We start from the raw sequence: 27,054 nt of genomic DNA on the forward strand, positions 1-27,054 counted from the left end.
CATACATTCTACCCTCCAAGACGTGACATGACATGAAGACATGATGAAGCTACCTTCTACTGAACCAGACCCTTGGTCCATCAAAGTCAGTCTTGTCTACTCAGACCGGCAGCGGCTCTCCAGGGTCTCAGGCAGAGGTCTTTTACATCACCTACCTGCCTAGTCCCATTAGCTGGAGATGCCAGGGATTGAAGCTGGGACCTTCTGCATGCCAAGCAGATGGTCTGCCACTGAGTCGCAGCCCCTCTCCAAAGCAGCTATTTTCTCTGGAGCAACTAGTCTCTGTAGTCTGGAGATCAGTTTTCATTCCAGGAGGTTGTCAGGCCCCACCAGGAGATTGGCAACCCTACTCCAGTTAATGGTCTCCACTTGCGTCATTGAAATGATCAGCACTGGGGTTGTCACCCTCCAAAGCAGCCATTTTTTCCCGGGGAACTAATCTCTGTAGTCTGGAGATAAATTGTAAATCCACAAGATTTTCAGGCCCCACCTGGAGGTTAGTAACTCTAGATGAGGGTTTAATCCTGCTTCCAAACTACAGACTACACGAGGACTCATATGACTGAATTACGGAATGGTACTCCATACAAAAAGGCTCCAAACATCTAAAAATTGCATGCTGGTGGAGGTAGGGTTGTGAACCTCCAGATAATAGCTGGAGTTCTGCTACTACAACTGATCTCCAGCCGATAGAGATCAGTTCACCTGGAGATAATGGCCGCTTTGGCAATTGGACTCGATGGCATTGAAGTCCCTCCCCTCCCCACACCTTGCCCTCCTCTGGCTCCATCCCCAAAACTTCCTGCCGGTGGCAAAGAGGGACCTGATAACCCTCGGTGGAAGTCTTCTAACGTAGTATTCACTCAGGTATATTAGTTTTCCATATGCAATTCATGTTTGTTTGTTTGTTTCTAGTATGGTCCATGATCGCCCCCTGACAATCTGAAGTGGTATATAGCCCAGACACAGGCTAACCTTGTGTTTGTGGGAACTGAGGTTAGGTGTGGTACAGGGAGCGTTGTGCAGGTGCAGCCGGTATAACGGCTCAAGGACTGTAATGACGAGACTGGTACATTATCACATTATTGTCAGGAAAATCAGTAGAGGTATAGGGAGATGGGAAGAGGAAACCATTGGCTGGTGGAGTCCCCCGCGCCCATCCCAATAATATCCCTTGAAAATACAATCACTCCAGCCCAATGAGGGAAGTTCAAGGTAGGAAGTCCTATATTTCTCTGGCTAACTCTTGTTTCTGTAGACACACACAATTGAATGACGTGAGCAGGTTTGTGTAGAAAGTGGGGGTGACTCTGAAGTGCCTTGCCTTGGCTGCTTGCACAGGAGGGCTGCCAGCTCCGGCTTGGGGAATACCTGGAGATTTTGGGGGCAGAGCCTGAGGAGGGCGGGGCTTGGGGAGGGGAGGGTCGTCAATGCCATAGAGTTGAATTGCCAAAGCAGCCGTTTTCTCCAGGTGAATCGATCTCTGTCGGCTGGAGATCAGTAGTCTCACTTGCCTTGAAAGCACCCTGCTGGGGTCACCTTAAGCTGGCTGCGACTTGATGGCACTTTTGTTGGGTCTTAGATAGCGAGATTTGTTACATGTCAGACAGTCAAGGGTTAATTAGCCAAATGGTCAGGAAGAGCAGATCGCCATTGCATTCATGTCATATAGTCACGTAAGCAAAGTAATCTGCATTTTACTGCTTTGGTATATCCTTTGTTTGAAAGGGAAACTGTATCTCAGCAGATCCTAACAACTTTACACACGCACAGACATTTCATCCCCTCTTTGGTCACCCACACAGACACGCACTCCATAGCATGAGGTTTTTGTAAGAAAAGGAAGCGACTTTGAAATGCTGTGCCGAAGCTGCTGGCACAGAAATACACAGCCGAATCCTTTTGCTCTGCAAGGGAAATCTTCAGGTTGGAGTTGCTGGTCTGCGGCTGTTCAGCTGTGAAACGTTGAGAAATGTCACCTCTGTGTTGCTGTTCTCTGTTGTAGAAATAAAAGAGGAGTTGCAGACCCCGTCCCACATCCTGCCGGTACCAGAACATGGCATTGTGCCCCATCGTTTGTAGACACTTCATCTGGGCAATTTGGCCTTCCCACAGAACCAGACTCGGTTGCTGAGTGACCTCAGCCCCTGAGCGTCCTTGGAGAGAAAGAGAAACGCTTTTGTTGGTCATTCGAATCCAAAAGAGTGGCTGCTTTTAATAGAAAACAAGCGAAAATGTCTTGAGCCCCCCCCCCCAAGAACTTGCCGACTTCCAGGATGCAAATGAGCACACCCCAGTGGATCCACATCCCTGCTGCTTTGGGAGGGATCAGGTTTTGAGGTGCTTTATTCAGGTTCAGTGTTCACTTCCTTCTCAGGATCCAACAAGGAAGCTCCACTGGGCATCAAAACGGATTAGGATTGCCGACCTCCAGGTGGTGGCTGAAGATCTGCTATTACAACTGATCTCCAGGAGACACAGATCAGTTCCCCCGAAGAAAATGGCTGCTTTGGAAGGTGGATTCTATGGCATTATACCACATTAAAGTCCCTCCCCTTCCCTCCCCAAACCCCACCCTCCCCAGGCTCCACCCCCAAAATCTCCAGATATTTCCCAATCCGAAACTGGCAACCCTAAAATGGGTAGAAAGCGAGGCGGCTGGCTTTATTGCCTCTCTTCAGTCCAATAAATCATTAGGTGATTTACCAGTGTAACTGTTAGGATGGAGAAGTAAGGGATTCTCTCTTAATTTAATAAGATCCTCCACTTTCTTTCATGAAAATCAAACTTCACGGCGTTGATATGGGAAGCCCAAATCTGCAACCTTGATGGAAGGACAAGACCTTAACCAGCTAGTGCAACTTCTTAACAACCAGTCTACCAAACCGAGTAGCCCCATCATATATTAGGGTTCACGAGAGATGTGGTACGCCCTAGGGATGCCATCGTCCTGTGGGGGCCTGGAGTTCTCCCAAGGTTACAACTGATCTCCAGACTACAGTGATCCATTCCCTTGGAGGATGTGAGAGTTGGAGAAGGTGGACTCTATGGCATCACATCCCTGCTGAGCTCGCTTCCCTTCTCAAACTCCGCCTTCCCCAGGCTCCACCCCAAACCACCATGAATTTCCCAACCTGGAATTGGCAACACTAGGACAACCCTACAAGAGCTGCCTGCTTGGTCCCACCAAGAAAGGGGGAGTGGACTTTGCTAAGTGCCTCCTGGACTACAGTTAGGGTTGCCAGCTCTAGGTTGGGAAACACATGGAGATTTTCGGGGCAGAGCCTGATGAGGGCGGGGGTTGGGGAAGGGGGGGACTTCAATGCCATGACGTCCAATTGCCAAAGCAGCCATTTTCTCCAGGGGAACTGATCTCTATCGGCTGGAGATGAGTTGTAATAGTAGGAGATCTCCAGCTAGTACCTGAAGGTTAGGGGGGAAAAATAACAGCAGAAAATTGCGGTGCTTTTATCAGTTGGTATCCTATGTGAACACCATCGGTTGTGGAAAAACGTCCCGTCCCGCAAACTGAGTCAGTTGCATGGTATCGATAGCACACAACTGACTCACATTGCGGGACGGGACGTTTTTCCACAACTGATAGTGTTCACATAGGATACCAACTGATAAAAGCACCGCATGAGGAGATACTTCTGTCAACTTACCAGAGCTTTGAAAACAACGGAACTGTAAGACGGAAAGTCGAAGTTGCTATAGGATTATACCATTGTGGACCTAATCAATATGAATGGACTATAATTTAGCACATGTGAATATTTGGTGGGATTTTGGTGATGCACATGTAGTTGTAGTTTATAATTATGTTAAGCATTTTGTAAAGGACTGGCAATTATCTGCTGTTATTTTTTTCTAGCATACATTACAGCAGGCTGACCGTCTTGTGTTGTCAGTACCTGGAGGTTGGCAACCCTAACTACAGAAGATGGCGGGTGTTTAGCATGAAGTTGTGCTGGCTTAATGTCATCGGAACTATAGGAACGCCTTTGCTAGTGTTACCGTGCAGTCCTAGAACTGCTGTAGGTCAGTGATAGCGAACATGTTTGCATGCGCTGACTCTATACTTCAAATGCCGCGGCTCCCCAGGACCTCTATATAGGCAATATGAGAGAAAGCCAGGGGAGAAGGTTTCCCTGATGGTCTCTCTTGACACGTCCACAGATGAAATAGGGGGGTAGGAACATAAGAACATAAGAAAGCCCCTGCTGGATCAGACCAAGGCCCATCAAGTCTAGCAGTCTGCTCACACAGTGGCCAACCAGGTGCCTCTAGGAAGCCCACAAACAAGGCGACTGCAGCAGCACCATCCTGCCTGTGTTCCACAGCACCTAATATATTCGGCATGCTCCTCTGATACTAAAGAGAATAGGTATGCCGCATGACCAGCATCCATTCCAACTAATAGCCATGAATACCCCTTTCCTCCATGAACATGTCCACTACCCTCTTAAAGCCCTCCAAGCTGGCAGCCATCACCACATCCTGGGGCAGGGAGTTCCACAATTTAACTATGCATTGTGTGAAAAAATACTTCTTTTTATCTGTTTTGAATCTCTCGCCCTCCAGCTTTAGCAGATGACCCTGTGTTCTAGTATTATGGGAGAGGGAGAAAAACTACTCCCTGTACACTCTCTCCAAAACATGCATAATTTCATAGACCTCTATCATGTCTCCCCTTAGCCGCCTTCTTTCCAAGCTAAACAGCCCCAAGCGTCCTAACTGCTCCCCATAGGACAGTTGCTCTAGTCCCCTAATCATTTTGGTTGCTCTTTTCTGCATCTTCTCAAGCTCTGTAATATCCTTTTTTAGGTGTGGTGACCAGAACTGTACACAGTATTCCAAGTGTGGTCTCGCCATAGATTTGTACAAGGGCAGAAGGATAGCAGCAGTTTTATTCTCTATTCCTCGTCTAATTATGGCCAGCATGGAAAAGGAGGTGGTATATCAAAATTGGTTGCCCAAAAATACATGGCCATATCCATTTGCTTGAAATATTCAGATGAAAGCTCTCCTTGTGGGGCCGCTGATCTAAGAAACATACAAAACTGTTACCCGTGACTTGCTGCTTTAGAAAACAGGAATCATAGCGGAGCGGAAGACCCTGTTCTGCATCCTGCTGATAACAGTTCATGGCACTGTGCCCCCCCCCATTTTTTTTTTTTGTTGTTGTTCTTTGGTGGCACTTAAGCAAGGTGATAGGTTTTCCTGCAGAATCAGGCTCGGTTGTTGAATGATCTTAGCATGAGAGCATCTTGGAACATAAGAACATAAGAAAAGCCCTGCTGGATCAGACCAAGGCCCATCAAGTCCAGCAGTCTGTTCACACAGTGGCCAACTAGATGCCTCTAGGAAGCCCACAAACAAGATGACTGCAGCAGCACCATCCTGCCTGTGTTCCACAGCACCTAATATAACAGGCATGCTCCTCTGAGACTGGAGAGAATAGGTATGCATCATGACTAGTATTCATTTTGACTAGTAGCCATGGATAGCCCTCTCCTCCATGAACATGAACATGCCCTTCTTCAAGCCTTCCAAGTTGGCAGCCATCACCACATCCTGGGGCAGGGAGTCCCACAATGTAACTATGCATTGTGTGAAGAAATAGTTCCGTTTATCAGTTTTGAATCTCTCACCCTCCAGCTTCAGCAGATGACCCCGCATTCTAGTATTATGAGAGAGGGAGAAAAGCTTCTCCCTGTCCACTCTCTCCATACCATGCATAATTTTATAGACCTCTATCATGTCTCCCCTTAACCACCTTCTTTCCAAGCTAAACAGCCCTAAGCGTTTTAACCACTCCTCATAGGGCAGTTGCTCTAGCCCCCTGATCATTTGGGGGGTTCTTTTGGGGGTTCTTTTGGGTTCTTTTGGGGGGAGCCTGAGGAGAGTGGGGTTTGGGGGGAGGGGAAGGACTTCAATGCCATAGAGTCCAATTGCCAAAGTGGCCCTTTTCTCCAGGTGAACTGATCTTTGTCGGCTGGAGATCAGTTGTAATAGCAGGGAGATATCCAGCTAGTACCAGGAGGTTGGCAACCCTAGTTTCCACACATGTGTACGCGCACGCGCACAAATGCAGATGAAAGGAAGAGGTTTTTGTAGGAAGAGGTGGGGGCTTTGAACCGCTGTGTCTTGGCTGCTGGCACAGAAATACACGGCCGAATCCTCTCGCTTCGCCTGCGAAATGTTCAGGTTCAAGCTTTCCTTCTGGGGCTTGTTGGCTTTGAAACGGTCTGAAACTTTACCTGTGTCTTGTTGCTTTTCGTAATAGAAATGAAAGAGGAGCTGCAGACCCTGTCCTGCGCCCTGTCGATACCAGTACATTACATCGTGGCCTTTTTGTTGGTGGCACATGAGCAGGGCGGTTTGGTTTTCCTGCAGAACCAGGCTCGGCTGTTGGGTGATCTCTTCACTGGAGCATCCTGTGAGAGATAGAAGGGGGAACTTGCTAATTTTACTGGGAAACAGCAGCTTGGAGGAGAAGCTTCGGAGCAGTATCTAAAGCAGCGGTTCCCAAGCTTTTTGAGTCATGGAGCACTTTTCAGGAGACAAATTGGTCGCGGAGCACTATTTTTCACCTAGCACCTGTATCCTAAACCGAATGACGGTAGTATTTGTCTTTCCAATCACTTTGCGGAGCACTGGAAGATGTTTCGCGGAGCACCAAGTGCTCCGTGGAGCACAGTTTGGAAACCACTGCTCTAAAGAATAACGTTTTTGAGCCAGACAAGGACATACCGACTTCCAGGAGGCAAATGAGCACAGCCCAAGCGATCCACATCTCTGCTGCTCTGAGAGGAGGCGGAGCTTCTGGGAGGTTCTTTATTGGCTTCAGTCTTCCCTAACTTCTCAGGGTCCAATCGATGGGCTCTGCGTATGGCATGACTCCAGTTGTCTGCTTTAATTACTCTGACTAATTCACCAACTCTCTCGATGATTGTTAGGGTTGCCAGGTCCCTCTTTGCCCCCGATGGGAGGTTTTGGGGGCAGAGCCTGAGGAGGGTGGGGTTTGGGGAGGAGAGGGACCTCAATGCCATAGAGTCCAATTGGCGAAGCAGGCATTTTCTCCAGGTGAACTGATCTCTATCCATCCGAAGTGAGTCCACTCGTACACGAAGACCTTGTTCACACACACTACTACCAGAGGTGTACCCTATCGAGTATGCCTGTTTCTCGTTTTTGTTACCGAGATGTAGAACTCTGCATTTATCCTTCTTGAATTGTATCTTGTTTGCATCCACCCACTTTTCCAGTGGCAAACTGTAAATGACATGAATAAATAAAATAAGAGTAAGGTAGACCAAGAGCCCTGTGGTGCAGAGTGGTAAACTGCAGTATTGCAGTCCAAGCTCTGCTCATGACCTGAGTTCGATCCCAACAGAAGTCGGTTTCAGGTAGCCGGCTCAAGGTTGACTCAGCCTTCCATCCTTCCGAGGTTGGTAAAATGAGGACCCAGCTTGCTGGGGGTAAAGGGAAGATGACTGAGGAAGACACTGGCAAACCACCCCATAAACAAAGTCTGCCTAGTAAATGTCAGGATGTGACGTCATCCCATGGGACAGGAATGACCTGGTGCTTGCACAGGGGACCTTTACCTTTACCTTTAAGGTAGACCAGGGGCCAGGGCTCATATGTTTCCCTGGTAATTTCTGTTTCCACGCATGTGTGATCACACACACACACAAACAAGTATAGATGAAAGGGGGAGGTTTTTGTAGGAAGAGGTGGCGACTTTGAACTGCTGTGTCTTGGCTGCTGGCGCAGAAATACACGGCCGAATCCTCTCGCTTCGCCTGCGAAATGTTCAGGTTCAAGCTCTCCTTCTGGGGCTGGTAAGCTCTGAAACGGTCTGAAATTTTATCTGTGTCTTGTTGCTTTTGGTAATAGAAATAAAAGAGGAGCTGCAGGCCCTGTCCTGCGCCCTGCCGATACCAGTACATGGCATTGTGCCCTTTTTTCTGGTGGCACTCGAGGAGGGCGGTTTGGTTTTCCTGCATGACCAGGCTGGGCTGTTGAGTGATCTCTTCACTGGAGCATCCTGGGAGAGAAAGGAGGGAAAACCTGTTAATTTTACTTGAAAGGGGCAGCTTGGATGAGAACTTTTAGAGCAGTCTCTTTGGAATAATGTTTGGAGCGAGACAAGGGCATACCAACTTCCAGGAGGCAAATGAGCACAGCCCAACCGATCCACATCTCTGCTGCTCTGAGAGGAGGCGGAGCTTCTGGTTGGTTCTTTTTTGGCTTCAGTCTTCCCTAACTTCTCATGGTCCAATCGTTGGGCTCCATATATGGTACAATAATGGGCAAAAACTCTGGCGGTCCACTTTAATTGCTCCAATTAATTCTTTAACTCTTTCGGTTATCTATCAACACAGACCACTTTTAACTGTGAGGCCAGAGAGCTGGTGGATTCTCTTTGAACACCCACAAGAGTTGGGTCAGGATGTCTCCTCATTCCTTGATTTTATTTCAATGAACAGGCGGGAATAATCCCCTCTCCGTCATGAGGAGTTTCCCTGGTTAACTGTGCGCTTCAGAGCAGGTTTGCAGTGCTAAATTGATAATGTTTGCTTCCCCCATTGCTCCCCATGCTCTTTTCCTGTTCAAACATACCCTTCAAGGCTACAATTAACCCCCATAGGGCACTATTGCTTTCCTACTGGGATTGTATTCCGAGAGGCAGTTTTAATCAGTATACATGGAGAAAGAGTTACATTCCCCCTTGCCTGGTGTCCCAGCTGTCTTCTTAAACTGCCTCCAAATAGATGCTCTTCATAGCAGCAGATAAAATTAAGCAGGACCTATCCTGCATCCCATGATGTACCATGTAACGTGGCTGTCAGTGGGGACTCTGTCGTACTGGGAGTTGCTTCGTCGTATTTCGACTGTTCCTTTTCAATGTGATGGTGGTTGTCCTAGCAACTCCCCTTCTAGAGAAATTCTCCCCTCCATACCACTCCTGTCCTGCATCAGGTCTTTGACCAAAAATAAAGCACCACTGGACTACACAGGGACTCACATGACTGATTGTTAAAGGTAAAGGTAGTCCTTTGTGCAAGCACCAGGTCATTACTGACCCATGGGGTAACGTCACATCCTGATGTTTACTAGGCAGGCTATGTTTATGGGGTGGTTTGCCATTGCCTCCCCCAGTTGTCTACACTTTACCCCCAGCAACCCGGGCACTCATTCTGACCCTAGAAAGAAGAGGAAGAGGGAGAAGAAGAAGGAGAAGGAGGAGGAGGAGGAGGAGGAGGAGAAGAAGAAGAAGAAGAAGAAGAGTTGGCTTTTATATACCAACTTTCTCCACCACTTAAGTAAGAATCAAACCAGCTTACAATCAACATCCCTTCCCCTCCCACAACAGACACCCTGTGAAGTAGGTGGGGGTGGAGAGAGCTGTGACTACCCCAAGGTCACCCAGCTGGCTTCATGTGTAGGAGTGGGGAAACAAATTCAGTTCACCAGATTAGCCTCCGCCGCTTATGTGGAGGAGTGGGGGATCAAACCCAGTTCTCCAGATCAGAATCCACCACTCCAAACCACTGCTCTTAACCACTACACCCCAAATTGGACCGTTCACAGAACTATAAGGGAGGAAGACTCCCTAGAAATGTAAATTGTTTCATGAAAGACCTAGATCTGCAAGATGCATGGAGGACTAAAAATCCTACTGTTAAAGATTATACCTTCTACTCAGATCGGCATAAAACGTATTCTCAGATTGATCAATGCTGGATCTTCTCAACTTTAAATAAAAACTTAGAATACATTAAGATTCTGGCAAAAACATATGCCGAAATTAAATGGAAATGGGCAAGAACTGGTCTGTTTCGATGGAGATTAAACCAAAATATTTTGTATAAACAATCGAATATTGAAAAATGTTGTAAAGAGCTTAAAGAATTTTTTTGTGTAAATCAGACACCTGAAGTAAGCAATACAATGGTTTGGGACCATTGTATTATGCATATATGTGGGGAGTTTTCATAGCAACGCAAGTATAAAGAAAGAAAAACAAAGGAAAATGACAGAATTAAAACAGAAACTGAGACAATCAGAGAAACAACATCAAATAACAAACAATAGAAAAACTTTAAAAGAAATAAAACTGATTTGTAAAGAAATAGAGCAGTTCCAGATAGAAGAAATGAAAAAAAAAAAATATTCGCAACACAACATTTTTTCCAACATGCAAACAAACCTGGTAAATTTCTTGCTCATATACTTAAAAAAGAAACTCAACAGCGAATAATCCCAAAGGCTAAAATAAACAGAAAATTAACCTATAAAGAATCCGAAATATTAGAGTGCTTTTATGACTACTTTGAGAAACTATACAAAACCGAGGGGAAGGAGAGACGCAGAAATAAAATAAGAGAATATATAGAAAGAAGTCACTTAAATAAACTCTCAGAAGATGAAGAAAATGTTCTAAATCAAGAGATTATCCAAGAAGAAGTGATCCAGGCGATAAAGAATTTAAAACCGAGGAAGGCACCAGGTCTCGACGGTATCACAGCTAAATATTACAAATGCTTCATAGAACAGGTTACATCACCATTACAAACAATAATGAATGAAATACTAACCACTAAAATCATCCCAGATTCCTGGCAAGAAGCATTTATTACACTTATCCTGAAGGAAGGTAACGATTTGACCTTGCCATCTTCCTACAGGCAGATTTCACTCCTCAACACAGACTATAAAATATTCACCTCAATCCTTACCAATAGACTAAAATACTGTGCAGCTAATTTGATTCATGAAGACCAAACCGGCTTCATGCCAAAAAGACGCATGAGAGAGAACATAAGATTCATACTTAATGCAAGAGAGGTGGTCTGGCGCCGGGCTGAGAAATTTGCATTTATCTTTGTTGACGCCGAAAAGGCGTTCAACAATATCTCATGGGAATTCATGACTCAGGTCCTCTGAAGTTTTATTGCAAACAGGAATTTTACCAAATGGGTATCTAGCATCTATAGTAGCCAGGCAGCAAAATTATTAATAAATGGAAGAATAACACAAAACATAAAAATCGAGAAAGGTACGAGGCAGGGGTGTCCTTTTTCTCCTCTACTTTTTAATCTAGCTCTTGAAATCTTAGCTAATAAAATATGGCAAAACCCTAAAATTAAAGGTTTGATCATAGGAGAAGAAGAGTTCAAAACACGAAGTTATGCGGATGATGTACTGTTAACAATCTTGGAGCCACATAAACAATTAGGATATCTAATGGAAGAGATATTGAACTAGGGAACAATGTCAGGATGTAGAATCAATAAAACAAAAACGAAGATATCTCTGGAATCTCTTACTCCCGAGGAGGAGGTAGAAGTGGAAAAGAAATCAGGATGTAAAATAACCAAAGACCCAATTAGATACCTTGGAATATATATCCCTAGAAAAAATGGCAACCTATTCAATTTAAATTACGGGAAAGTCTGGCAAAATATTTCTAAAGATTTACAAACATGGTCCAAACTACAAACATCTTGGAAGGGGAGGATAGCAACAGTTAAAATGAACGTGCTCCCCAGAATAAACTTTCTTTTCCAAACTATACCTATTACTATTAGTGATAAGACAATAGGAACATGGCAGCAAAAACTCAACAAATACATATGGGCAGGAAAAAAATCAAGAATAAAATTCAAATGCATGCAGGATGAAAAAAAAGAGGAGGACTGGTGGTCCCGAATTTAAAACTTTACTATTATGCAGCAGGGTTAGTCTGGATCAGGGATTGGATTGTAACCCCAGATACTAGGAATCTGAAAGTGGAACAAGCTGAGCTTAATTGTGGACTCCATCGGTTATTATGGATTTAAAATGTAACAAAGGAAATGAAACAATCCTATTGGTGAAAGCTTAATTCGGATATGGAATAAGGACAAACACAGACTCAGTCCCACTCCTTCTTTACTAATGGCTCTTTACAATGCTTATGGAAATAACAATAAAATAAAAGTATTTGGACATATCAGGTACCAAGATTTATTGCACAAAAACGGAAAGATAAAAACATGGCAAGAGGAAGCAATATTAAATCCTGAACTTAGCTGGTTTGCTCATTACCAATTGATATCGACTTAAAAGTGATTGCATGATAGCAGGGAAGTGGAAAGAAGAAACAGAATTTGAGACAATAATAATAAAATCCGAAGAGCACCTGTTGGGTAAAATATACAAACTACTTCTAAAATACAACACGGAAGCAGAACAGATAAAAACTTGTGTAATCAAGTGGATGGAAAATTTTAAAGAAAATATTCCACTGGAAAATTGGAAAAATTTATGGAAGAAAGGGATGAAATTCAAGTTAGTCAAAACATCATAGAGAACTGGTTTAAAATGTTTTACCGTTGGTACATCACCCCTAATGATATTCAAAATATAGACAAATCAACATCAGGAATGTGCTGGAAATATCACAGTAATACGGGCACATTTTATCATTGTTGGTGGACATGTTGTAGAGTACAGATATTTTGGAAAGAAATACATGAAAATATCGAAAAAATACTTAAACAGCATATTGATTTCAATCCTAAAATGTTTCTACTTAACATGATGCCAAGGAATATCAAAAAAGACCATCACATCATGATTAAATATCTAGTAACAGCGGCAAGAATAGTAATAGCGACAACGTGGACAACGTGATTGTATCCCAGACTCTACAACCTGGATGGAAAAATCGAGCAAATATGCCAATATGGCGAGACTCACCGATCTTCTAAACGACAGAGCATATGAATACCATCAAAAACATTGGGAACCCCTTTATATATTCCTGAAAGGTTGTGAATGATGAAACGATAAACCCTTGATGTATAATATTACACAGAAACCAGAGAGGATAAGGGAGAACAAGGGAATAAAAAAGAGTAAGAATAACTCTTAGTAACTATAGGGCAGGAAAAAAGGTTACTGAACAACACAAAACTGGTTTAATGGGGAATAAATGTTAATTAAACCAATGTTTGATGGAGGTTAACCTTAAACTCAAGCAAATATGTATGCATAAATATATTTAGATTGACTATGACCAGAAAAAGGGAATATATCTGTAACTCAATTAGGATGTTAGAAAAGGTGGGGGTATCCCTTCCCCCTTCCCCTTCCCCCTTCTTTATTTTTTTTGTCTTCTTCTTCTCTTTGTATTACCGTTTATATGTAAAACTTGTTTTAAAAAAAGTAGCTTCAAAGGAAACATTCTGGAGGTGCAGGTGGTAGAACTGCTCAACGGTTGTGAGCGATGGGAACAGAATATGTTCACTGTGGGTCAGGAAGATCAATCAAAAAGAACTGGCAGGGGTACATGTTTAGGGGGGGGAACTAGAAGGAGCAAGAGAACTGAAGAGACCCACTCCTTCCTGCTGATTTCTATCTGGAAATGCCCCACAAGCAGACCACGTATTAGTATTATGAGGGAAAGCCGTGGCTGGGAACGCAGCATGTTCCAAGTTCACCTCTATTTTGATAAATGCAAAAGCACACACATACCCCAACACACTGATGATAAAGCCTGGCTTTCAGCCAGGGAGGGTGGGGTAAAAGTGTAATAAAATTAATTAATTAATTAATTCTGGAGCTCCCTGCATCAGGATGTGGTGATGGCTGCCAACTTGGAAGGCGTTAAGAGGGCAGTGAACATGTTCATGGAGGAGAGGGCTATCCACGGCTACTTGTCAAAATGGATACTAGTCATGATGCCTACCTATTCTCTCCAGGATCAGAGGAGCATGCCGAATATATTAGGTGCTTTGGGACACAGGCAGGACAATGCTGCTGCAGTCATCTTTTTTGTGGGAGTCCTAGAGGCACCTTGTTGGCCACTGTGTCAACAGACTGCTGGACTTGATGGGCCTCGGTCTGATCCAGCAGGGCTGTTCTTATCTATCTTCTCTATCTATTTATTTGTGGAACTCCCTGCCCAGGATGTGCTGATTACAGAAAAAAACAGCAAAGGGCTCAAAATATGAATACAAGTGTTGTATTATGCTAATAAAAATGACAAAACATTATTCACAGTGTAAAAGTGAAAAACACCACCAAAGTGCAACAATAATGATACATACAACATATAAGAACTCATACAACAATACAATAAATATATACAAAGTTTCTCTGTGTGTTTTTTCCTCTTCTTTCATGCACATGGCATTGCAAGAGTTCATGCATGATACAAACGGCACGGATAATTATTGCCTGGTACGCTACTTATGAGCTCAATGGCTTGTAGAGAAATCTTCAACCCCAGAAAGGGAAATAGGAATGCCTTGCGGATTGTTTTAGCACGTTTTCACCCATAGGGGGCTTCTTCAGCCTGATAGAAGATATAATTATAATAAGCAAAGTTGCTTCCTCTAAACACCAATGTAAATTGTATAAATATAGCAGTATTGTGAAAAAATAAGAATAGAAATGAGAGTTGAAATATACATACATCTCAATAGCACAATCGGCTTTTATCTGCCCCGAAGGGCTTTGTGTCTTAATGAATAGCGGTCATGATGCATACCTGTTCTCTCCAGGATCAGAGGAGCATGCCTATTATATTAGGAACACAGGCAGGATAATGCTGCTGCAGTGGTCTTGTTTGTGGACTTCCTAGAGGCACCTGATTGGCCACTGTGTGAACAGACTGCTGGACTTGATGGGCCTTGGTCTGATCCAGCAGGGCCTTTCTTATGTTCTTATGTCTTTATGTTAAGTGAGAAGGTTTTCATAGGAAGAACATTTCACAGATGAAATGTTCGGGTTAAAGTGCTCCTTCTGGGGCTGCTCAGCTGTGGAACTCTGAAACCCGGCCTCTTTCCTGGTCTCTTTCGTAAAAGAGAAATGGCAGTTTGCCCCGCCACCTGCTGGTCCCAGAACATACACTTGTGACCATCAGTTTGTGTGAACTCCAATGGGTAGAACTTCCCGCATCAGCTGACCCTGGTTGACTGACTTTTAATTTAATAACATCAGCAGATATTTAATCACATCAGCTGACACCTAACCTGGTGGAACCCGGTGGGAGAGAACAGGCTTGCATGCCTGTCATTCCACATTTGGATACAGCATTAATCTAGCAAAAAGAAAAAGGTTTCAAAACTGGAAGAGTTGCTGCTAATCTTGATGGACTAAACTTGATGAGGTGATGAACCATTGGTCTGATGGCCCAGAGCAGTGGTTCCCAAACTTTTCGGGCCACCGAAACTCAACCCCATCGCCCCCTACCCTATCCAACAACACAGTTGAAGGGGCCCACCTCTAGTGCCCCCCTGGTGCCCCCTTGCATCTTAGTGCCCCCCTAGGTAATCCCATCACCCCCTAGGGGGTGGGACTGCCCACTTTGGGAACCACTGGCCTAGAGTAATGTCATGGTGTGTGGTAGTTGGGGTGGAAATATTCAGGCAGTGGTTAGCAGGTGGGATAAAATGGCACAGATGCAGGCTGAGCACATCATGTGCTGTTTCTGAGAACTAAGACGACGAGTTGCTCAAAAGCGAGCATTCTGTGGGTGCAGCTGGTATACCTGTTTGGGTACTTTGAGCTAAGTATGCTTACTCTATGGCAGAGAGAACAAAACAAAAGGGAGAGGAGAGGAGAGGTTTGTGGGACAGCATTGGCAGGAAACAGAAAGTGCCCCACTCTTCGCTGAAAATGCCCCCTACTAGTATTATGAGGGAATACTTGGCTTTGGGATACTGCATTCTAGGGTTGTCAGCACTACTTTGGAGAATGTGATGGTGCTTCTGGGTGACGCTCTAGGAATTTCCCATAATCTCTGTGGTTAAGACCATACAGACATGGAGAAATTCCTAGAGCATCACTGTGTGGGCCATTTTCCAGACATTTTTTCTTTTGCTCCTCAATTTAATGAGTGTGGGAGACTGGGGTTAGGATTAGGGTTGGGAGTTTACCCACCACAAGTGGCAAATGGCAAGCCTACTGCATTCCCTACTAATCTCTATTACCTCACACATGAATTAATGTGTGCAAAGATGGTCAGAGGAGGTTTTTGTAGGAAGAAGCAGTGACTTTGAAGGGCTGTGTATGATGCTTGCACAGAAATACACAGATGAATCCTCTCGCTCCACAGACGAAATGTTCAGATTAAAGCTGTAGGTTTGGGGTCGCTCCGCCGTGAAACGTGCAGGAATTTGGCCTCTCTCTTGTTCTGCGTCATAAACAAAATAGTAGAGAAACTGCAGCGCCTGCCCTGCGTCCTGCCGGTACCAGAACATTCTCTTGTGGTTGTCCATTAGCGTGCAGTCCAACAGGGCAGTTTGACCTTCCCACAGCACCTGGCTCTGCGGCTGGCTAATTGCTTCGTGTGCGAATCCTGGGAGAGAAAGAGAGGCATTGAAAACTGTAACACGGGCGAGAACCTTTCAGGGCTCCTCTAAAACATAAAAGGGGATTTTGAGCCAAGAACATACCTACTTTAAGGAGGCAAACGGCTGCATACCAACTGGCCCACATTTCTGCTTCTCTGAGATGGCAGCCAACTTAAGTTTTGATATGGCCTTGAAGTCTGCTTCCTGGGTTCGCCAACCTTCAAGTCTCCCAGAATTATAGCTTTTTTAAAAAAAAATTATTATTATTTTTCAAACTAGTTCACATTCTATTATATCATTCCATTCCATTCCTAAGGTATAAACTATAAACAATTTGTATCTTATCATTAAAGAAATATATATAGTTGACTTCCCCTCCCCCTCCTCTGTCCATTTGATATTCTTATTTCTCTCTTTGTATTTAGTGCCTAATTCATTATAATAAACCACCTTTATCATTATCTGAATGTGAGGGTCTCTGTCTTTGTGTCTCTGCTTTCCATCACCTGCGGTGTTATCAGTGAACTCGTAAAAGCAGTTCACACCTTCTGGTCTCAGGCGCCAGGCCTGATGGCCCATGTATCTTCCCCCCCGCTGTTCTTCCTGCCAGTACTCCCTCAGGCCGGTGCGGCCTTGGAAGTGTGATAGCCGCACCAGACTTCCTGGGATCCGTCTGATGTTTTGTATTATGCCAAGCTTGTAACTTCCCATAACAATAAGTGTGAACCCCAGTGCCCCAGTGCCCTGGAGTCAATATATTCTGTAAACCCGTATAGCCCCTCACTTGCAACTTTCTACCTGTGCCTGTCTCATCTCCTGAAGGCTTCAATAAATCTATTGTTTCTGTATCAACGTCTGAGCAACTGATTTGGAGAAGCAAACTCAGAGAGGGGGATCTCTCACATTAAGTTGCAAGTCATTGCCTCTCGGACTGCAGCTGTACCGCTTTGGACAGAATGTCAGCCGACGAGGACACCACCCCTAACCCCGATGCCCCCAAGGAACCGGACGAGCCGGAGAAGCCGGACCCGAAGGAGGAGGGAGCCAAGCCAAAGAAACCGGAGGGTCGCGTCCCCGACCAAGATCGGGACGGACGTCCCCGGGGGCTTACTTATTGGCTGGACTCTCCCAAGGGCTGGTCGCTCTCGCGGACTGCGGCGAAGGATCGCCGGTTGGCCTTCCCCAGCACGGGACTCGAAGGGGACCCGGCCCGCAAAGAGGCCCTCATGGAGGAAGAACGAAAGCAGTGGCAGGAAGACCGCCGGGCTATGCAGGAGCAGATGGAGATCATGCAACGCGTAATGGGTGAGATGGCCACGACCCTAGATGCGCTGAAGTTGCAACCTCCAGCCGGTGCTCCCCCAGACGGGGCGCCGGTAGTTCCGCCCGCAACCCCTGCCCCCCCGGCCCGTCGGGACCTGAAAGTCACGTATGACGGGTCGGGAGACCAGTTGACCTTTTTTATGGTCCAAGTAGACATTTTTATGCGGGAACAAGGCCGAACCTTCGTTTCTGAGGAGTCCCGGGTGCAGTACGTGGCTTCCTTACTGCAAGGGGAGGCGGCTGCCTGGATGGTGTTGCAGTATGAACTCCGCTCGCCGGTGCTGCGAACCCTGGACGAGTTCATGGTAGCACTCCGAAACCGTTTTGAGGACCCGACTCTGGGTGAGCGGGCTAAAGCCTCCCTGATGCAACTGCGCCAAGGGACTAAGTCGGTGGCGCAGTATGCAAGCGAGTTCCAGTCACTGGCTAGCCGAATTCTGGACTGGAGTGAAGCTACCTTGGTACAATGTTTCAGGGAGGGTCTCAACCCAGACCTCCAACATTGGGCCTTCATGCAAGGGAACCCCCCGGATGTGGAAGGTTGGGTTCGCCATGCTGCTGACATCGAGAATCGCAAACAACTCCTGAACTTGTCCAAGCAACGGCTTGGGCGAGACCCCAGGCCCCGAGGTGACCGTGGCCGGGAACTCCGGCAAGGGGGTGGCGGGGGTCTCTCGGCCGCGGAACGCCGCAAGCGGTTCGAGGCCGGCGTCTGCCTGAGCTGCGGGGGAAAGGGTCACTTTGCATCGCAATGCCCCTCTCGCTCAGGCCGTCCGACCCCCCCCGCCAAACCCAGGCCGAGCCGACGAAACCGGCCGCCGACAGCCAGCCTCGCCGCAGAAGTGGACCACTGAGCCGGCGCTCCGGCGCACCCTCCGCTCTCCACGCGCGCCCCCAGGATGGGGCATCCGACTCTACGGTCCCATCGGGGTCCCGGATTACAAATACCGTCTTTGATTCGGACGGCTCCCCGGAAGCCACCACCCCGTCCCCCTCTTCCAGCGAGGAGGAAGAGTGGGAACAGCCGGCAAAAAACGCCGTCGGTCTGCTGTAGAGGGGGCTCCGCAGCAGACCGTCCCTATCGTTGTGCAAGGAGCTCCACCGATGGTAAGCGCCCAAGAGGACAATGTATTTGTGCGTGTTCATCTGTCCCTACCCAAAGGGGGTCCCCCGTTAGAGGTCCCCGCGTTGGTCGACTCGGGGTGTGCCCGCACCATGATAAATGAGGAAACTGCCAAGAAGTTGGGTGTCCGGCGCAAGCGGCTTCCGGGACCCCTCCGTTTTTCCCAAATGGACGGGAGTGACTTTAAACGGGGCCCTGTGACCCACAGAACTGCAGCCGTGATTATGTCCGTGGGGGAACATTGGGAACGGTTGTATTTCACCATCGCCCCTATTGTAACCCCTGTGGTGTTAGGGATGAACTGGTTAAGGGGACACAATCCCTCCATTGATTGGGTTAAACGGGTGCTTTCCTTCCCCGAAAACCCCTGTGGGTTGCATGACAAGGAACGGGTACTCAGAACTCCAGCCGCCGCACTGGTAGGGTCCCCCGCCCCAGTCTCTCCTCAATTACCCTCTGAGTACTCGCAGTTTACTGATGTTTTCGATGTTAGAGAGTGCGACGAACTGCCTCCCCACAGAGAAACGGACTGTGCCATCGAGATTGTAGGGGAAGGCAAACTGTCTAAGGGAAAGGTTTACCCCATGAGCCCTAGTGAAAAGACTGTATTGCGAGACTATCTGGATGTCAATCTGGCGAGGGGTTTCATACGCCCCTCCAAGGCTCCTTATTCAGCCCCAGCTTTCTTTGTAAAGAAAAAGACGGGAGATTTAAGACTGTGTATTGACTTTCGCAGACTGAACGCAGTCACCCAGTCTAATGCTTACCCCCTCCCTCTTATTCCTGACCTTCTAGCACAATTAAAGGAGGGCCGAATCTTCACCAAACTGGACTTGGTAGAAGCCTACCACCGCATTCGCATCAAAGAAGGAGACGAACCCAAAACGGCCTTTTCCAGTTGTTTTGGGATGTTTGAGTACCTGGTCATGCCGTTCGGACTTTCGGGGGCTCCGAGTGTCTTTATGCAATTAATTAATGAAGTTTTGCATGATTTACTGTTTCGGGGGGTGGTGGTATTTCTCGATGACATTCTTATTTACTCTGAGACCATGGAAGAACATGTGCGCCTAGTGCGAGAAGTGCTCCAGCGGCTGCGGGAGCACAAACTGTATGCTAAGGTGTCCAAGTGTGAATTCCACCAACCTTCTATTACATTTCTGGGGTATGTGATTTCCCACCAAGGGTTGGAAATGGACCCCGCCAAGGTCCAGGCGGTGCGGGACTGGGAAACCCCCACTACCCGCCGCCAACTTCAACAGTTTTTGGGGTTTGCCAACTTTTACCGGAATTTCATTCCCAACTTTGCCCAAGTTGCGCTTCCCCTCACTGCCCTGTTGCGTACCAAGGACAGGGGGGCTAGCGCCGCACTCCCCTCAGCCCGTCTGCAATGGTCTCCCCAGTGCCAGCAAGCTTTTGAACGTTTAAAGCTACTTTTTTCATCCGAACCCGTTTTGGCTCACCCGGATTGCACCAAGCCCTTCGTGGTGCAGGTGGATGCCTCGGATGTAGCCATGGGCGGGGCCCTATTGCAGAGGGATGAGGGGGGACGGTTGAGGCCATGCGCCTACTTCTCCAAGAAGTTTTCCCAGTCCGAAATCAACTGGGCCATTTGGGAGAAGGAGGCAGCAGCGGTCAAACATGCCCTTACCATATGGAGACACTTCTTGGAGGGGGCCGAGCTGCCGTTCGAAGTGTGCACAGATCACAAGAATCTTGAGGCTCTCAAGGGAGCTAGAAAACTCAATGCCAAACAAATTCGGTGGGCCCAATTTTTTGCAAAATTCCGGTTCACCCTCAAACATGTCCCTGGCAAAGAAAATGCCCTAGCTGATGCTTTGTCACGACTTCCCCAGTATCGCAACGATTTCGATCGCCCCGTCGACTCCCTGTTCACTCCCGAACAGCGAGGGGAAGTCCCTGGCTTAGCCGTCACCACCCGATCCCAAGCCCGCCAACCGGAGACCCCCCCTACGCTCAAAGGTATCCCGGAAGCATTCCAACAGCGACTCCGGGACGCCTCCTTACAGGAGGAGGAGCACCATCTCCTCCCCACTGGCTTGGAACGAACCAACACTTGGTGGGTGCAGGGGGGGAAACTATATGTCCCATCTTCCCTTCGCAAAGAAGTATTGGGACTTGTACATGGGGCCAGGCTAGCGGGTCATTTTGGTTTCATAAAAACGCTTCACCTGGTTCGAAGGCAATTCTGGTGGCCCGGTATGAGATCTGATGTAGAGTTGTATGTGCGCAGCTGCCCCATCTGCGCCACAGCCAAGAAACGGATGGGAAAACCCCCGGGGCTTCTCAAACCGCTTGAGAACCCCTCCCGTCCCTGGGAAGTCATCGCCATGGATTTTATCACCGACCTACCTCCAAGTCGGGGGAAAACGGTTCTCTGGGTTATCACAGACCTCTTTTCCAAACAGGTTCATTTCGTTCCATGTGCAGGTCTTCCTTCAGCCCAGGGCTTAGCTAAACTGTTCATCACGCACGTCCTCAGGCTACACTCGATCCCGAGGAAGGTCCTCTCCGACCGGGGGGTCCAGTTTGTTGCCAAATTCTGGCGGGCTTTCCTAAAGTTAATGGGAGTGGAGGAACAGGGCCTTTCTTCCGCCTATCACCCCCAAACGGATGGTCAAACGGAACGAGTAAATGCGGTAGTAGAATGTTATTTGCGTTGCTATGTAAATTTCCACCAGGACGACTGGGTCGACCTGCTGCCATTTGCCGAATATGCGTACAACAATGCGCCTCATTCCTCTACCGGCTTTAGTCCCTTCCAAGTTATATACGGGACGGATTTTGGCCCTTTCGGTTCTGCCCCCGTCTCGCCAGAGCTCCAGTCTACCCCTGATCTTCAGGAGTGGATTCAGGTGGTTAAATCCACCTGGCCATGGTTGCTCAAAAATCTGGAAAGGGCAAAAAGCAAGTACAAGGAACAAGCAGACAAACACCGGTCTCCGGGATGGGAACTCAAGGTGGGGGAGCAAGTCTATCTGTCCACCAAAAACCTCCGCTCTCTTCGCCCCTGCAAAAAACTGAGCGACCGTTATGTAGGACCTTTCCCCATTACCAGAGTAATCAACGAGGTTACCGTGGAACTGAGTCTCCCTAAGACTCTCAAGGGAGTTCATCCAGTCTTCCATATAAGCCTCCTCAAACCTTATGTAGCAGCTCCCCAGTTCCACCCCCCTCCCGCTCATGAGATTCCTACCGTAGTAGGAGGGGATACCCATTTGGAAATATCCAAGGTTTTAGATTCCAAATGGAAGAAAGGGAAACTGTTTTACTTTGTTCGCTGGAAAAACCTTGGCTCCGCTCATGACGAATGGGTGGCCGCACCCCACATGGCAGCTCCTCGCTTGGTCCGAGAATTCCACCTCGCTTATCCCGATAAGCCTCGTCCTCTCGGAGGGGGGCCTTAAGGGGGGCAGAATGTGAGGGTCTCTGTCTTTGTGTCTCTGCTTTCCATCACCTGCGGTGTTATCAGTGAACTCGTAAAAGCAGTTCACACCTTCTGGTCTCAGGCGCCAGGCCTGATGGCCCATGTATCTTCCCCCCCGCTGTTCTTCCTGCCAGTACTCCCTCAGGCCGGTGCGGCCTTGGAAGTGTGATAGCCGCACCAGACTTCCTGGGATCCGTCTGATGTTTTGTATTATGCCAAGCTTGTAACTTCCCATAACAATAAGTGTGAACCCCAGTGCCCCAGTGCCCTGGAGTCAATATATTCTGTAAACCCGTATAGCCCCTCACTTGCAACTTTCTACCTGTGCCTGTCTCATCTCCTGAAGGCTTCAATAAATCTATTGTTTCTGTATCAACGTCTGAGCAACTGATTTGGAGAAGCAAACTCAGAGAGGGGGATCTCTCACACTTAAACTCTACTTATTAACGTTAGTATCTTAACTACTTCAAAAAATTGAATTAGATCAAAACATATCCCTTAATGTTTCCCAAATTAAGTTCATTTACACAATATGTTGTCCATGCCTCCCATTCTTCCACAAATTCAGCATTTTCTTTTTGATTTATTAATGCGGTAAGTTTTGCCATTTCAGCCAGTTCCATCATTTTAGCTATCCAAGCGGTCTTATCTGGTATTTCAGATGTTTTCCATTTCATTGCATAGACCAGTCTTGCAGCAATAGTGGCATGTATCAAAAATGATCTCTGAGTCACTACCGAATCTGGTATTATACTTAACAACATCGTTTCAGGTGCTTTAGGGAGATTATGTTGTACTAGCAACCTTAGTTCATTGTAAATCATATCCCAGAAATTTTTTGCCTTTTCACAAAGCCACCCAACATGGTGAAAAGAGCCTAGTCTCCCAGAATTATAGCTAACCTCCAGACTAGAGAAATCAGTTCCTCTGGAGGACATGGCAGTGTGACGGACTAAGGGTTCATTTCTGTGAGTGACTGCAGGAGCTGGGCGGAGATTAAGGGAAGAGACTCTGAGCTGCTGGAAGAGAGGAGGTCTTTTACTCTGGGTTCCGGTGTGATAGGTTGTGCCTAGTGTGACTGGACAGAAACCGGAAGGGTGACGAAAGAGAGAGTTTGGGGAGAAAGGTCCCTACACTAGTCACTGAGGGGAGGAATACTCTCTGGGGAAGGAGGTATTCCTGGCCCAAGTGTTTAGTGAAAACTACGTTGTGTTGTGAAGCAATTCCACAGAGAGACAAAGAGGAATGGAGAAGGGAGAATCTCCACGTTTCCTAGTTTTAGGCACCAGAGCATACACATGCACCTCTGTGCTCAGGTTATGGGACTAAGCTACATTAAAGGGTTGGGAACCTAAGTTAGATAAAATATCATCTGTGCTGTATGTGTTGAGCTACTCATTATATGTATAGAAACTTTGGGGAGGGGCTGTGGCTCAGTGGTAGAGCATCTGCTCAGCATGCAGAAGGTCCCAGGTTCAATCCCCGGCATCTCCAGTTCAAGGGACTAGGCGAGTAGGTGATGTGAAAGACCTCTGCCTGGGACCCTGGAGAGCCGCTGCCGGTCAGAGTAGACAATACTGACTTTGATGGACCGAGGGTCTGATTAAGTTTAAGGCAGCTTCACGTGTTCGTGTGTGTACCTTTCCTTAATATGAGTTTTCCCTCCCATACCTTTCCCTGTGGCCATTTATTCAGGGGAGGTTTTGCCTTGGATTTGCCACTCTCTAGACGCACATTTTCCCCATCCAGATTCTCAGAACTTAACAATAAGCCCCCATGCAGAGTTTTGAGAATTTAGATCGGGAAAATGTGCATCTAGAGCACTGGTTCCCAACCGGGGGTCCACGAGAACTAAATTAAGGTCCGCAAAACAAAGTTATAAACCCATAATAAATTAATCTTTTCAATTAAAAGTTCTCTATTATAAAAAAAAATATTCAAATATTATTCTAAGTTTAATGTTTAACGAACAGTTATGATTAAAGTTTATTTTCAAATTCTCGGAATTTTTATTTTGAACCTTGGGGTCCCTGCACCGAACAAAAAAGTCCTAGTGGTCCCTGGTCAAAAAAAGGTTGGGAACCACTGATCTAGAGAGTGGCAAATCCAATGCAAAACCTCCGATGAATAAATGGCCTCTGAAATACAATTCTGTTGTTTTATTGTTGAACTGAGTGAAGCCTCTGGTGTCTCGGTTGTCTGAAGCAAAGCAAAGTAGGTGATGTGGGAGAGATCCCCCCCCTTGCCACAGGCAGCTTTGAAGGGTGGACTCTATGGCATCACATTCCTGCTGAGCCCCCTCCCCTCCCCGAACTCCACCTTCCCCAGGCTCTGCCCCCAAATCTCCAGGAGTTGGCAACCCTATTCCATGCTGGCCCACATTTGTGGGGACACAGTAGAGCATATGACTGAGGGCACTGCACTGTGCCGTTGAGGGACACCTTGGGGGATAGTGTCAGGGAGCCTACAGCAGCTGCGGGGTTTCCCTCCTCCCTCCTCCTGTGGCGTACTGCTTTGAAGGGTGGCCGATGTCGGTTTGTGGGCTGTCTGTGTTCGGATGTTCGTGTACGGCTGGGAGGCAGACAGCTCGCGCTGTGCCTCTACTGGCTGCGCAGAAATAGCCTGCCGTGTCCGCCGTCTGGGCTGCCGCGACGGTCAGGGAAGCCTCCCTCAGGCTCGGCCTCTCGATAGCGAATTGGGTTTTGTCCTTTTCCGTCACGGAACTATTTGTGTCTGCCGAGTAGCCGACGAGCTGCATCTCCCTGCCTGCGCTGTTGCTCTTCTGCCGATACCATGAGATAGTAAAATAGGTGTCGTCGTCGTGTTCGCAGGGGATTCTGGCCTTGGCCCCCGCCTGGAGGATCATGAACCGTTCCTTCTGGGTCACTGTGACCCCTCTGCAGAGACCTGGAAAGACCCAAGAACTGGTGAAGGGCCAAATACGGAAGCTTGTTTGGCATAGCTCAATCCCAATGGGACATCTTGATTTGTCTAATGGGATTTGTCAATTCCAATGGGACATCTTTAGACCTCTTGCACGGGTCTAAAGCAGGGGCTTCTTAAACTTTTTCCATTGGCTACCCCTTTTCGCCAAAGAAATTTGTATGCGACCCCGGGTATATAGGTATATAAAATAGGTGTCCAAACCTTTTACTGTTACCAAATTTTTCACGACCCCCACATTCAGTTACGCGACCCCGTGTGGGGTTGCGACCCACAGTTTAAGGAGCTTTGGTCTAAGGAATCACCAGGCCCTGTGGTTGACCTCAGTCATTTTTATTTATTTATTTATTTTGTGATTGATAACCCGCCCGCCCTGGCCGAAGCTGGCTCAGAGCGGGTAACATCGCATAAAAAACAGGGCTACATCGATAATGAAAATCTAAATTTAAAATAATAAAATCCCAATTAAAACTTAAAACACAAAATTACAAAATTGCACAGGGCGCCTGACTGATCCCTTACAGTTTAGTAGGAAGAAGCCTGTGAACTTTCACGGGCAGGAGGAAGGTCTGAGGGAAAGTCTCAGCTCCGTCTCTCCAGCTCTTTCCACCTCATAGCCGCCTCTTCCTTTCCATTCCCTCCATAACTCAGGTTCTCTACTTTCCCATATGGCCCTTTAATTTTCCTCACAGGAATGAATGGCAATTATTCAATATTCAGACAAATGTGGGGAGGGATCTTGGGTACAACCTGGCCCTGGGTTCGGGTTGCCAGCCTCCAGGTAGTAGCTGGAGATCTCCTGCTATTACAACTGATCTCCTGCCGATAGAGATCAGTTCACCTGGAGAAAATGGCCACTTTGGCAATTGGACTCTATGGCATTGAAGCCCCGCCCCTCCTCAAACCCCCCCTCCTCAGGCTCCACTCCAAAAATATCCCACTGGCAACCCTATGGGAGCTGGAGATCTCCTGCTATTACAACTAATCTCCAGGCGACAGACATTAGTTCACCTGGAGAAAATGGCCCCTTTGGAAGGTGGGCTCTATGGCATTATACCTCATTGAAGTCTCTCCCCTCCCCAAACCCCGCCCTCCTCAGGCTCCACCCCCAAATTCTCCAGGTATTTCCCAAACGGTGCTGGCAACCCTACCCTGGGTATTAAACCCACAATCCCTCCACTCCTAATGAAACTGGGCTTTTTACATGTCGGCGCTGCTTTCTATCCAGACCAGTCTTTTCCTAGCTCTTTTCCTAGCTCTTTTCCTCCCGCCTCTTCCCCTTTAGCAACACATCCTTTCATCACCTTATCTGCGGCTCCCACTGCCTGCAGTACGCAGCTTCTACTTCGCCGATGCCTCTCTTGGCGGATCTCTCTTCGAATCCTAATTTTCGCCCCTCATAATTGCTTTTTGTCTTTCTGATCACGGGGGAAGCCTTAGATGCCCTGCCTTGTAATTCCTACCTGCCAAGAGCTGCAGAACCACAGAGATGCCCAGCAGCATCTCCCACCACATGGCCTCCATCCCAAGAGAACAGCAGGCTGGAACTGAGAGACGGTGTGGAGCTGCCTTCAACTTGTGGTGCTCTTGAGAACCGCCTCAGTGGGAGGTACCGACTCTGACACATCTAGGGTTGCCAGGTCCCTCTTTGCCAGCGTGGTGTAGTGGTTAAGAGCGGTGGTTTGGAGCAGTGGACTCTGATCTGGAGAACCGAGTTTGATTCCCCACTCCTCCGCATGAGCAGCGGAGGCTAATCTGGTGAACCAGGTTGGTTTCCCCACTCCTACACATGAAGCCAGATGGGTGACCTTGGGCTAGTCACACTCTCTTAGAGCTCTCTCAGCCTCACCAACCTCTGTTGT

The 27,054-nt window shown here is 47.3% G+C and overlaps 1 protein-coding gene across 1 annotated transcript in view; it reads right to left on the bottom strand.

The window, feature by feature from the left end:
• LOC130476546 (T cell receptor beta chain MC.7.G5-like) overlaps window positions 1-26,716 on the bottom strand; it is a 92,796-nt gene extending 66,080 nt beyond the window's left edge. The window contains exons 1-3 of the mRNA XM_056848492.1: window positions 26,656-26,716; window positions 24,854-25,156; window positions 23,780-23,793 (exon numbers count right to left, since the gene is read on the bottom strand). Of these exons, the coding sequence (XP_056704470.1) occupies window positions 23,780-23,793; window positions 24,854-25,156; window positions 26,656-26,716 (378 nt within the window). The remainder of the gene's footprint in view (window positions 1-23,779; window positions 23,794-24,853; window positions 25,157-26,655) is intronic.
• Between the last annotated feature and the right edge of the window lie 338 nt (window positions 26,717-27,054).

This window comes from Euleptes europaea, chromosome 4 (assembly GCF_029931775.1).
Source record: "Euleptes europaea isolate rEulEur1 chromosome 4, rEulEur1.hap1, whole genome shotgun sequence".
NCBI classification, from domain to species: domain Eukaryota; kingdom Metazoa; phylum Chordata; class Lepidosauria; order Squamata; family Sphaerodactylidae; genus Euleptes; species Euleptes europaea.